Source organism: Cydia strobilella, chromosome 16, assembly GCF_947568885.1.
Source record: "Cydia strobilella chromosome 16, ilCydStro3.1, whole genome shotgun sequence".
Taxonomy (NCBI): domain Eukaryota; kingdom Metazoa; phylum Arthropoda; class Insecta; order Lepidoptera; family Tortricidae; genus Cydia; species Cydia strobilella.
The window spans coordinates 15,631,988-15,645,071 of NC_086056.1; the positions used below are offsets into that span (position 1 = coordinate 15,631,988).

At 40.0% G+C, this 13,084-nt stretch overlaps 1 protein-coding gene across 3 annotated transcripts; it reads left to right on the forward strand.

The window, feature by feature from the left end:
* The first annotated feature begins 9,168 nt into the window (after positions 1 to 9,168).
* LOC134748197 (flavin reductase (NADPH)) lies at positions 9,169 to 12,063 on the forward strand. 3 transcript variants are annotated; one of them, XM_063682909.1, is made up of 4 exons: positions 9,169 to 9,245; positions 9,533 to 9,623; positions 9,800 to 10,186; positions 11,469 to 12,063. In XM_063682909.1, exons 2-4 carry the CDS (start codon positions 9,548 to 9,550, stop codon positions 11,624 to 11,626), a joined length of 621 nt encoding a protein of 206 aa, XP_063538979.1. In that variant the 5' UTR covers positions 9,169 to 9,245; positions 9,533 to 9,547; the 3' UTR covers positions 11,627 to 12,063. The 3 variants fall into 3 exon arrangements, with proteins under 3 accessions (XP_063538979.1, XP_063538981.1, XP_063538980.1); XM_063682911.1 differs by having other exon boundaries at positions 9,230 to 9,250; XM_063682910.1 differs by lacking the exon at positions 9,169 to 9,245 and adding an exon at positions 9,343 to 9,414.
* Positions 12,064 to 13,084: the final 1,021 nt, after the last annotated feature.

Genomic DNA, 13,084 nt, shown 5'->3' on the forward strand with positions numbered 1-13,084 from the left:
TTAAGGTGGTTTTTCACCTGTCTAATTTCTTTGTACAATGTGTATTGCGTCTCACTCACTTATTAAGCAAAATGTGAGATGCAAATACACATTGACATAGAATATCATCCTAAGTCATTTGTTTGTTGGAAAGAGATAATATAAGAGGAATCTTAAGGTTTATGAATAAGGAGATAGTTTAGACATTAAAATCAAAGGCTTAACAGCTAGTAATATTAAGTGGGCTGGCTACAGGGCGTTACTTTCTTGATTTATAGATATTTACAGTAGTGGAATATTTAACAAAATTATCTAAACATTGAAAACTATCGCGGTTTTTAATCATAATTTGAAGTAAGCTTATTACAAATTTATTTTGTTTACCTTCCCACAAAATAAAAATATCTTAAGTAATAGCCTATTAATGATGCTTTTTCAATTATAATGCAGCAAACTTTAGGTCAGAAGCATCTTACGCAACGGTGTGATCCCATGTAACAACTAAAAGTATAAATCCAATGTCACTCACCAAGCTCAATCTCAGGGTTGGCTTCAGCTTTAGGTAGGAAAGCTCTGGTGTTGGCCACACCGATATCCATCACGTAACCATGATCCTCCACGGATGACACTGCTGCCTGAAGAATGTCACCTGTAAAAATGTTAATTAGTATCAAGCTGCCGGTGGTCACATGTTGAGAGACAGGCGGGAAAAATGGAGCAAAATAGTAACGGATTGGTATCCAAGAGGTTGTACACGGAGCCAGAGGAGACTTCGAACAAGATGGGAGGATGAACTCAAACTCACAGCGGGGTCGAACTGGAGAAGAGTGGCCCATGACAGACCTCAATGGAAAGAGCTAGAGGAGGCCTTTGCCAAGCGGCACACTGACCTACGAGACATACTCTAACTCAGAATAATAGGGCTAGATAGATAGATCAAGCTGCCGGTCAAGTTTCAGCCTTATGGATTAAATTAATTAAGCAGCATAGGGATGTGCCCTCTACTTACTTATCGCGTATATTGAATTTATAATACATCCCGACTTTGTAAAGGGTTCGAAACGTCGGGATGTATTATAAATTCAATATACGCGATATAATCCGTTTTCATAGTTTTATTTTATGAGTAACTATCGCGGTAACCGAAGACAATATTATGTACACCAGATAATTATTACAAAAACATAGATAGCAGTTACTTTTAAACACAATTTCTATTTAATAAATCGGATTGAAATATAAAATAGTTATTTACGATACAAGTGCGGAAAAGAGGAAATTCGAAACGAGTGGCGATAAATTAAAACACGACCGCAGGGAGTGTTTTAAATCGACCCGAGTTGCGAATTACCTATTCGCACGTGTATCGTACAACGTTTTACAGTACATATGGGGCCCTTTAAACTTTCGACATATGCACGAAAAGTACTCTTTTACGCACCAGTGCGAGAAAGTAGCACCATATGTACTGTAAAGTATCTTTAAGCACTTTCGCATTTATAATATTAGTATGGGGTAATATGTTTGAAATAAATGCTTTTGACTATGACTGATTGAAATTGTGCTTAGTGACTAAAAATTGGTGAGTCAAACTGTAAAATTACTATAGTTTTAAGTTCTATCACATTTTTTTTCATTTAAAGTTAAGTTCTATCTCTAATTCTATGTAACACACCTTTCAGCAGGTCAGAGTGTGACCGTCCCGAGTTTATATGCTGTGGCATCATGGACAGCATGACACCTTCGCTGCCCCCATTTGCCTCTAAAACATGGACTGCCACATATTGTCCCGGGCTGAATATCTCTGATAATTCTCGCATTTTCTCTGTCTGGTGAAAGGAAACATATGCAGTGACAACCATGAAAGGAAGCTTGAAAACTTTACAGGCAAAGAGACATTCTCAACATTTTTCTAATTTCTATTTTCCAATATGTATATTAGTAATTTTACTCAGAATGTTTTTGTTCAACCTGAAGTCCCAAACCCGAATTTAGAGCAGCATGGGCTAACTCACAAAAAAGAGTTTGTGTAAAATGTGAGACATGTGCCCAACAGTGGGTAATTTATAGGTTGGTGATGTGATGTGATTAGCCGGGTCCACACATAGCGAGCATACGCGCGAGGCAATTTCCTCGCGCACAAAACGGCCAGTGTAGACATGCCTCGGCAGAGGCGCGCGTGTTGTATCGACATTTTAGACGTGCCTCGCGCGCGCCGCCTCGGCTGAAGCACGTCTACACTGACCGTTTTGTGCGCGAGGAAATTGCCTCGCGCGTATGCTCGCTATGTGTAGACCCGGCTATTGAAGCCAAGTCTACACGTTTATCAGAATTGCCATACACTAAATCTTAGATGATGTATAGCTATTTATAGTATTGATTATTTACATCACATGATAACCCCCCCAAAACGATTGGGAATATTGGGATTACTATCAGCCCTACAGTAAAACCACCTGGCTTCTCATTGCGTAAAAAAGAAGGGTGCCAACTGAATAGGTTGAGCAGCGAGCATTCCTGCACAAATGTGGATGGATAATCTCCAAAGTGCGATTGTGGGGCTCCTGTGCAGGACATCGAGCACATCATTCAGTACTGCCCACTTAACAAATACGACGGAACGGAAACCCTGCAGACTTGTTTACCCTCGACAGTGACGTAATCCTATGGATAGAGAACCTTACAACGACTGAACAATTGTGTCGTTTTCAAGCAAAAGGTACCACATTGTCGCTTGCCATAAGGATGCTCTGACAGGTTTTTTGTATAAAGATACAAGTAATTTTCGTCCTTATGGTAAGCGCCAATGTGGTACCTTTTGATTGAAAATGTCACAATTATGCCATACGAATAAATAAATAAATCATTTGATTTAATGTTTTTTACTAATGGTAAGAAAGCAATACTGTTATGTATAGACAATGGGGGTAGGTTTTGACATTTGGGTACAAAGTGGGGTAGTTGTGAAAAGTCAGTCTGTCAACGCGAACCTGACCCATGCCAGTGTCTGGACCCCTAAACTGTGAGTTATATTAGTGGCGACGAGAAAAACTAGGACAATAGTGTGCAATTACAGTGTAAAGTGTGTGATTTGAGTGAAAAACGCATAAAAGTAGGTATCACTGTGCAAAATGGGCATCAAGTTTGGGGAGTTTGATGTGGCGCTTGGCTGCTGGAAAAATTACATAGAGCGGTTTACTTTTTGTCTGCAGGCAGGTGATATTGAAGATGATAGTAAAAAGAAAGCTAATTTATTAGCTGTGTGTGGTTCCGACTTGTATGATCTGATTATATCACTGATAGCACCAACTCAAATAAGTGAGGTTACTTTTACAACAATTGTGGGTAAGTTGAACAATCATTTCCACCCGAAGCCAAATGAAATTATCCAGTCTTATAAATTTCATACTAAGTATCAAGAGGAGGGGGAAAAGATTAGGGATTTCATAGCACAATTGAGGAAATTGAGCATCGACTGTAACTTTACAGATTTGGATCGAACGCTGCGGGATCGCTTAGTGTGTGGTATAAGGGACAAAGAAGTACAGAAGAAGTTGTTACAACAGAGTACATTGACATTTGATCAAGCTTGTCAGATTGCTTTATCTCATGAGGCGGCAGGGATTGATTCAAGTATTATTGTTCCGGCTTCTTCTGGTCAAGTTTCTGGTGATTTAGAAGTACCAATGGAAGTAAATAAATTGACTAACAAAAGGAATGAAAGGCAGACAGAAAGGATGTCATGTGTGCGTTGTGGTAGACCCCATAGAGGCCCCTGCAGGTTTAGATGGACCAAATGTCATGGCTGTGGCAAGACGGGCCATATCGAGGCAGTTTGTGGTTTGAAGTTAAAAGGAAATAATACACCAAAATCTGATTTTAATGGATTATATGAAGAAATTGCAGTTAATAATATGAGACAAGATAGTGCAGTACCAGCATATATGATGGAAATAATGCTGAATGGAGTTAGAATAGATATGGAAGTAGACTCCGGGTGCGCTTTCAGTCTCATAAGTGAGCAGACCGCTAGGATAGTTTGGCAGGGCTCGCTCCCAGTATTTGATGATATTGGGGTTTCTTTAAAGACATGGACACAGAACAGACTATGTATAATGGGTAAAGTGACAGTTTTGGTTCAGAATAAGAAGATAAAGAAAAACTTATCCTTAGTTGTGGCTAAGGGCAACGGGCCAAGCTTGATCGGTCGGAATTGGTTCCGGGATTTAGGGATACATGTCCAAGGAGTAAATAGTTTAAAGGTTGACAGCGATGAAGTGGCCACAACACTAAATGGAATACAGAAACGCTATGTAGGAGTTTTTCAGGAAGGATTAGGGAAATATACGGGGCATGTAGTGTGTATTAGGCCAAAAGAAGGAGCAAAGCCAGTATTTTTTAAGAGCAGACCGGTGCCGTTCGCAATAAAAGGCCGAATTTACGAAGAGTTGGATAGGCTAGAAGCCGAAGGCGTTTTGGAGGCGACGTCACATTCCGAATGGGCCACACCTATAGTTCCAGTACTTAAGCAAGATGGCAAGGTACGTCTGTGCGGGGATTATAGGGCGACAGTGAATGCCGTGACGGATACTGACACTTACCCCTTACCTACCCTCAGTGAAGCTTTTGCGGAATTACAAGGGGGAGTTTTATTTACAAAGATAGATTTGGAACGGGCGTACACCCAGGTTATGGTAGATGAGGAGACAGCGAATTTGCTAACTATTAATACCCCTAAGGGGTTATATAAAATGAAGAGATTACCTTTCGGGGTAAAGGCTTGTCCTGGCATATTCCAACGACTCATGTCGACGCTATTGGCTGGTATCCCTGGGGTAGCCGTACTGTTAGACGATATTGTGGTGACTGGCAATGGAGTGCAAGAACACAATAGGAGGCTCGAGGCGGTGCTTCATAAGTTACAGGAAGCGGGATTGCGAGTGAATAAAAACAAATGTAAATTTGCTGCCAGGAGTGTGCAGTTTTTAGGTTTTATGATTGACGAATTTGGTATTCATCCTTGCGAGGAGAAGATTAATGAGATTGAAAAGACGCCTGCACCTCGTAATGTGAAAGAGCTTCAAGCATTCCTGGGGCTGATAAATTTTTATGATAGATTTTTGCCACACAAAGCGTCGATTTCTGAGCCATTGTACAGATTACTTGACAAAGACGCGAAATGGAAATGGGGAAAAGAACATCAAAATTCATTTGAGAAGCTAAGGAAAATGCTTTCCAGTAAAGATACTCTGGTGCATTATGACATAAAAAAGAAACTTATTTTATCTTGTGACGCGTCACAGTACGGACTGGGAGCAGTGTTAGAACACGAGATGGCTGATGGAAGTATCAGACCCGTAATGTTTGCCTCGAGAACCATGAACACACATGAACGTAATTATGCACAAATAGACAAGGAAGCAGCTGCTATAATATTTGGCTTGAAGAAATTTCATCAGTTTATAAGTGGTCGAAGAGTGATTATCAAGACAGATCATAAGCCTTTGTTGGGGATATTCGATTCAAAGAAACCTATACCCAACATTATATCACCTAGGATGTTACGGTGGGCACTCCTACTGAACTCTTACGACTATGAAATACAATATGTCCAGGGGAAAAAAATTGGAAACGCAGATGCCCTCAGTCGATGGCCGGGTCCACCAGGTACGCAAACGCCGGAAGAGGATTTTTTAGGAATTCTACTAATAGAGGAGACACCCATTGAATTGGAGTTTTCTGCCATAGAAGTGGCCAACTTGACAAAAAAGGATAAGTGTCTCAGTAAAATATTATATTGGATACGTAACGGATGGCCTGGAAAGAGTAATGACGAGTACAAGGTTTACTGGCAAAAGCGAGACGAGTTTTCCATGTATAAAGATTGCATTTTATGGGGAAATAGAGTGGTTATACCAGAGAAGATGCGAGGAAAAGTGCTGGAGGAGTTGCATATGAATCACGACGGTATTGTGATCACAAAGGCTATGGCGAGAAGCTATTTTTGGTGGCCTGCGATGGATAAGCAAATTGAAGACATGGTGAAGAGCTGTAACGTGTGTGCAGAAAATCGAAATATGCCATCTAAAGTTACCCATCATTGGATAAAGCCAGATAAAGCATGGTCTAGACTACATATGGATTACGCTGGGCCATTTCAAGGAAAGATATTTTTAATTGTAATTGACGCTTATTCTAAGTGGCCAGAGGTCAAGATCGTACCAGATATGAGTAGCTCTACGTTAATAAGAATATTGCGGGATGTTTTTGCAGAACAAGGTCTTCCTGATGTACTTGTAAGTGATAATGGAAGAAGTTTTGTTTCAGAGGAGTTCCGTAAATACTTAGAATCCCAAGGGATCAGACAAGTCCTGTCCGCCCCTTACCACCCTGCGACCAACGGTCAAGCGGAAAGAACGGTGCAGACAGTGAAGGCTAAATTAAGGAAAATAACATCTGGACCATGGGAAGTGAGATTACCAGCGATACTGTATGGTTTACGTACCACACCAAACAGCGTCAATGATAAAACTCCGGCTGAGCTCCTGAACAACAGCGGCGTTTTAGAACTAAGTTCGATAGGTTAAACCCCCTGTCTTTCAGATGTGTTGATAAGGAAAAAGTAATAGAGAAGAATAGTGAGACAAAGAACAGGGAGTTTAATACTGGACAGTCAGTGTACGTAAAGAACTACTGCGGTGGACCACGCTGGTTGAAAGGGACGGTGGAAAAGCGGCTAGGGGTCTGCAGATACTTAGTGAAATGGAACGATAAGATGTTAGTACGACACATCAATCAAATGCTCGGTTGCGGGGGGAAGGACAACAGAAGGTCCCTGAGGTAACCGATGATGCTACGGATGACGATGACGAGGATACCCGAGTTGCGATACCTTCGCCTCATCGTTGGGCGGATATCATAGGGGTGTCCGGACCCCAGGACATCACGATACACGGAAACCCACAAAATACCGCATCCAGCAGCCACAAACGTGCTAGACAGACCACACCCCCAGACTCACCCGATTATAAGAGAATAGCCCTAGCGGATAGCGATAGTGGTAGTGAGTCAGAACTGTCTGAATGTAGAAATGTAGAGACGGAGGAAGAATAGTTGAAGTGTTAAAGTAGTGTAACAGTAGCATAGTGTAGGGTTAGGTAATAGTGTTAGTGAACTTTATAAAATAGTGAACTCTCTTAATGGGGGAGGTATGTTATGTATAGACAATGGGGGTAGGTTTTGACATTTGGGTACAAAGTGGGGTAGTTGTGAAAAGTCAGTCTGTCAACGCGAACCTGACCCATGCCAGTGTCTGGACCCCTAAACTGTGAGTTATATTAAATACCTCATCATTAACATAAGCCTCCAGCATCTTGTTGTAGGGCTCACTGACATGGCAGGCCATGACGCTGCCCTCTGTCTTGCCAGGCATTGTGATGCGCAGCTTTGTATCTAGCACTTTCCATACTCGGCCCAGCAGATTCACACCCGGTTTCAGTGTCTGGAAATATTATAATTTTACAACAAATTAAACAAAATACTTGTATATACCTATGTCTTTAATAGTTTAGATAAAGTTTATAATATAGGAGCTTAAAAAAATAAGAAAGTCACTACACATTTATGAGAAAATTCCCTTTCCTACTTTTTTTCCATTACGTTTTCAGTTGGCGGCTTTTTCTATAAAAAACCGGCCAAGTTCGAGTCGGACGTGCCCACCGAGGGTTCCGTACTTTTTAGTATTTGTTGTTATAGCGGCAACAGAAATACATCATCTGTGAAAATTTCAACTGTCTATCACGGTTCATGAGTTGCAGTCTGCTGACAGACAGACAGCGGAGTCTTAGTAATAGGGTTCCGGTTTTAACCCTTTGGGTACGGAACCCTAAAAAGATACTCATTATGTTTGTCAGACTAATAATTTTCCTTGTATACATAAACAAGATACGTAAAAGAAACTTAGAATTCAATTATTCATACTACCTTATATCCAATCCCAGATGCGCACATTTTGTATGACTGATCCACCTCCTTAACCGCTTCATCAGACAAGTATCCATCATCATTCTCCGGTCTTTTCTTTTGTTTTTTCTTCTTTCCTTGGCCTTTTTCTGCAGCACCTAAAAACTAATGCAAAGGTATTGAAAATTAAACCCATCTTTTCATAACAGAGATGGTATATATACCGCATTAAGTACTTACGTTACTGCTTTGCTTAAAATATGTCACATTTGGCTTTTTTCCGCCACGAGGAAAGTATTCTTCGGTCATTTTTATATTGGTTATTTTATTTATTTTACATGAGTACTCTACAGATGTATACACTACACGCGAACTTTGGAGGTTATAATGGCGTTTCGTTATTGCACTGTTGCAAATAAATGTCAAATATGTATTTTAATCATATAGGGCTCTCCACACTCGTCCGTGAATCGCGGAGCGAAGCCGCGAACGCGAGTGTGGAGTCTAGTCCGCTAATCAGTGAAATCGACCACATTCGCGTTCGCAGCTTCGCGCCGCGTAGTCGGGAGCGAGCTTCAGAGTTGTGAGCCTTTGCTCACAACCTCTAACCTTTAACCTCTAGTTCATAATTGTTTGCCTGTAAAATGTTTATTTCTTTCAATGAATTAATTATAAACCGTATAAATTATTGACACATGAAAATGACTTTTACAGTACATATGGTGCTACTTTCTCGCACTAGTGCGTCAAATAGCACTTTTCGTGCATATGTCGAAAGTTTAAAGGGCCATATGTACTGTAAAACGTTGTACGATACACGTCATGCACGTGCGAATAGGTAATTCGCAACTCGTGTCGATTTAAAACACTCCCTGCGGTCGTGTTTTAATTTATCGCCACTCGTTTCGAATTTCCTTTTTTCCGCACTTGTATCGTAAATAACTATTCTTTTGGGTGCTAGTACTAGTGTGAGACAAAGATAGTATGAGTCTCTCTGTCTATGTTTGAAATGAGACAGTTCTTTGACAAACTATAGATAACCCAATTTTTTACTAATTTAGTAGAAATATAAAAAAGTTGCCACACTTATAATCCGACCAAATGAAAAAATACAAAAATGTTTGCCATTCATTACATGCCTACAGCATTACATAACTGTCCAGGTTATATTTTGACAGCCGGCTGCCGGGTATATAATATTACAACTTACATTGAATTGAGGAAATTTGTTTTAAACACCAATTTACAAGTCAATTAGATTAGGAGGGGCAGAACTGCATTCTCAAGCAAGCGTTTAAAAACCGGTAAGGTAATAAATTAACATAATAATTTATTCCAAAATCATATTCGTTTACGCGCATCGTGCGTCACTAAATCATTTCAATTAGAGTTCAGTATTATTTCGTGTGCATTAGCATCGGAGTTTTTGTTGGGCAAGTCGTGAATTATCTGCATTTATCAATATAGATAAAGGTACTTCACTCGTAGACTAGGTGCTAAACCAGTTTAACCTGTTATTTAATTCAGCGTTTCCTGTTGTCTGTCTAAACCAATTATTTTAAAAACAAGTTGTTTTTCTGGTTGTTTGTAGTGACTAGCAATCATCATGGTGAAGAAAATTGTGATATTCGGCTCCACGGGAATGACAGGACTCTGTGCGGTGGAAGCTGCTGTAAAAAAGGGTAAGATATTAATTATTACAAGCATCATATTATTGGATGACAATGATGTCATGTACAAATAAATTTCAAATACCTGTCTTTAGTATAAAAAAATGCAATACTATTCATTTCTTAAATAAAATTGTTTTTTCAATATTTCACAAATCATAACTTAATGATCATAACTACGTTTTTAGGATTAGAAGTACGAGCATTCGTCCGCACGCCTTCCAAACTCCCAGAAAATCTGAAGGGCAAAGTTGAAATCTTCCAAGGCAATGTTCTTGAGCCGGACTCGGTCAATGACGCCGTTGAAGACATGGACGCAGTAGTCATAGCCCTGGGGACTAACAACCAACTAGAACCTACCTCGGACCTGTCTGAAGGCACTAAGAACATTATTGAAGCTATGCGGGCAAAGGGTGTGAAGATCTTGTCAGTCTGTCTGTCAGCGTTCTTGTTCTATGAGCCTGACAAGGTGCCCCCGAGGTTTGTGGATCTGAATGAGGACCACAAGAGGATGTACCAGGCGGTTAAAGACAGTGGTTTGAACTATGTTGCTGTGTTCCCTCCACATATTGCTGGTGAGTTTTTTTAAGTTACAAATATTCATTGACACTAATCTGCCATAGTGTATGATGATGATCCTTCCGGCCGATTACGACCATGGCAACCACTTTGACTCCTAGTAACTAAGAGCTAACAGTTACTGTTGGCACGGCGCTCTTGCGCCCTAATATGACTGACGTAGCCGATCTTCGAGGTGAACCCCCGCGCACATTGAGAGCACACCAGCCAGCACATAGTGGTAGTGGATGGAAGCAGGTTGGCGTGCTTTCAGCTTGTCGCGTTTGAAAGAAAGAAAGAAAATAACTTTATTTTGCATGAAATATGGTACAAAAGGTGGTCAGACAATATTATACATAAGTATCACATATTTCACCAGCATCTGGCATGCAAAAAACTAAACTTACAACTAAAGCTAAGTTTAAACAATCATAGTCAAGGCCTATATTATAATTATCATGCACCTACCTCACTCAACATACTTTAGCGTCGAGGTCAACTTTACGTTGCTTGTTGCGTCATTGCATAGTGTATAGCAGTTTGCTGGCAAACTTTCCTAAGTATCTAATCTCATGTAATCTTATCCTTGATATATCATTGTCATGCTTAGCCTACATAATGGAAGAGCTGAAGGACATAACCAACATGTTGTTGACTTACAATATCAATGTATTCTGTCGTAGGTTCCTGGCATTTCACTGGGTAATGGTTTTGTTGTATGTGTCTATTTAAGTACAACTTTATTGAAAATGTCACTTCTTCAAACTGAGAAGTGATAACACTTGTCAATTCAAAAGTCACTGATCAAGGACATGACTATATGTATTTAGATACTTAACTTTAACCTGACCTGACCTGTAAAAATTACAGATTGCCTCAAGAACCTTCTCTTGGGCCCAAAAAAATCTTTTAATTTTGATATATCCTATACTGTAATCACATACTGTGCAATGTTATCATAGCGTGTACTGTGTAACATATTATTATATTCAGTTTCTATTTGCGAGTTCCTCTAATTGGCTCTGTATTGTTATTTAAAAAGTTAAACTAATATTTTATAGATGTTGGAATTCCTTGTATAAATAAATATAAGGGTTGATTTAGCCCCGCTACCCTGCAGCCAGACCTGCAGTGCTGAGTTAGGGTATGATAGGAAGACAAGTAGGAGAAGTATCAGACAAATATTCAGTTTGCCTGAAGGATCTGTTCAGGTTAGATTAATCTGTGTAAGATTATCCCCAAATATTTATCTTTTTTATTTGTAGAAGTGCCTCAAAATTGTATTTCGTTTGTACACAGATGAGCCAAGCAGGGAAGTCATTGTTGAAGTGAACCCGGAGAAGTCTCCGGGTAGAGCCATCTCCAAGTACGACCTGGGGGCATTCCTGGTAAACTCCCTGAGTGAACCTAAGTACTACAAGTCTGTTATTGGCATCACCAATGCGCCCAAAGCTTAGGATGTAATTTTTATGTGGCAGGCATGCTGTTTGTCTGGTTAGATTATTACCCAGTCATCATGGGCGTAGGTAGGTACAGGCAGGGGGGGGGGGCAACCGCCCACCCCTGGAGCTCATATCTTACATATAATGTATGCCCCTCTGCGGCCTCTGCCCCCCCCCCCCCGGCCCCCTATGCCTCGGCGATATCATCTTACCTCCCCCCTAGTTCATTGGCTGGCTACGCCCTTGCCAGTCTTTCAATATTATTTTTACCTTTTAGATATCTTTTAGGTTTACGAACCCTTTGACCGCCACAGACGGCTGTGGACGTCATCGGAAAGTCTTGCCAAGGACTAATGCAAAGTTATGTAAAAATAAGATTTAAATTTGTATACAGTTTAGTTTTAGATGTATATAATGCTTTTAATGTTTCAAATAAATATTATTTCTGTTTATTTCCGATACTTTATTTCCGAGATATATCAGAGCGGCCGAGGCGCTCAAATATATCTGCTAATAGAGGCCGCTCCGATATATATTTGATGGCGACTGTATGTGTCGTTTCTAAGCAAAAAGTCCCACTTTGTCGCTTGCCACAAGGACGCTTTGACAGGTTATTCGTATAACGATATAAGCAAATCTCGTCCTTATGGTAGCGACAAAGTGGACCCTTTAATTAGACTTCGATCATAATTTTATCGCGAGCAAGCACCATATGAATTTAATATACCTATGGTTCTTGTCGCGAGCTATAAAAATCATATCATATCATATCATTTATTCAGTAATAATCTTACATTGTCATGTTATCACTATAATAATATAAATGTATTGTTGTTGTGTTTTCAAGCAACAGAGAGGAAAATAATAAAATGTCCATTTTCGCTGGGCGACATTAGTTTGACCTTTGGCTTAATGTCAAATAGCCACAAAGTTCACGTTAATGCCATAGTGTGCGCTGTCATTATTATCAGTTCCCCAGTAGGCTTAGCATAGGAGCGCCATGACAGAGACTACCCGTCCTTCTCTAATTAACACCTACAGTTAGAAAAAGACAGTCTAGACCGCGGGCAAGATACCTACCTACTGTCGTGGGGTTCATGTGCCAAGATAAATAATGTAGCGAATACTTTTTGTCTATGCTTTAACGACAATGTGTACGAATAACCTTCTCGACGCCGTGTCAAACACAAAAGCTGTTATCCAGAAGTGTCAAAACTGAAATTGAACTTTATACATATGCACGTAGGTCTATGTTGCTCTGCAGTCTATGACCGATTAATCGGTCTTTGGCGTTGAACCTACGGTGCGTATATATCGGTCATTGTCGTCCAAAGGTTAACACATTGTTTAAAAACGCTAATCACAACACAACCTTAACGTAATACACATACATAAATTACATAATAAGCCCTCTGTTCATCGGGTTTCTTCTAGATATCCATTTGTATTAGTACAAATTCTAATATAATAAAA

Coding starts and splice junctions, on each gene's coding strand:
- LOC134748197 (XM_063682909.1), top strand. CDS start 9,548: ATGGTGAAGAAAATTGTGATATTCGGCTCCACGGGAATGACAGGACTC. Junction 9,624..9,799: donor GGAAGCTGCTGTAAAAAAGG/GTAAGATATTAA, acceptor CTACGTTTTTAG/GATTAGAAGTACGAGCATTC. Junction 10,187..11,468: donor GTTCCCTCCACATATTGCTG/GTGAGTTTTTTT, acceptor GTTTGTACACAG/ATGAGCCAAGCAGGGAAGTC.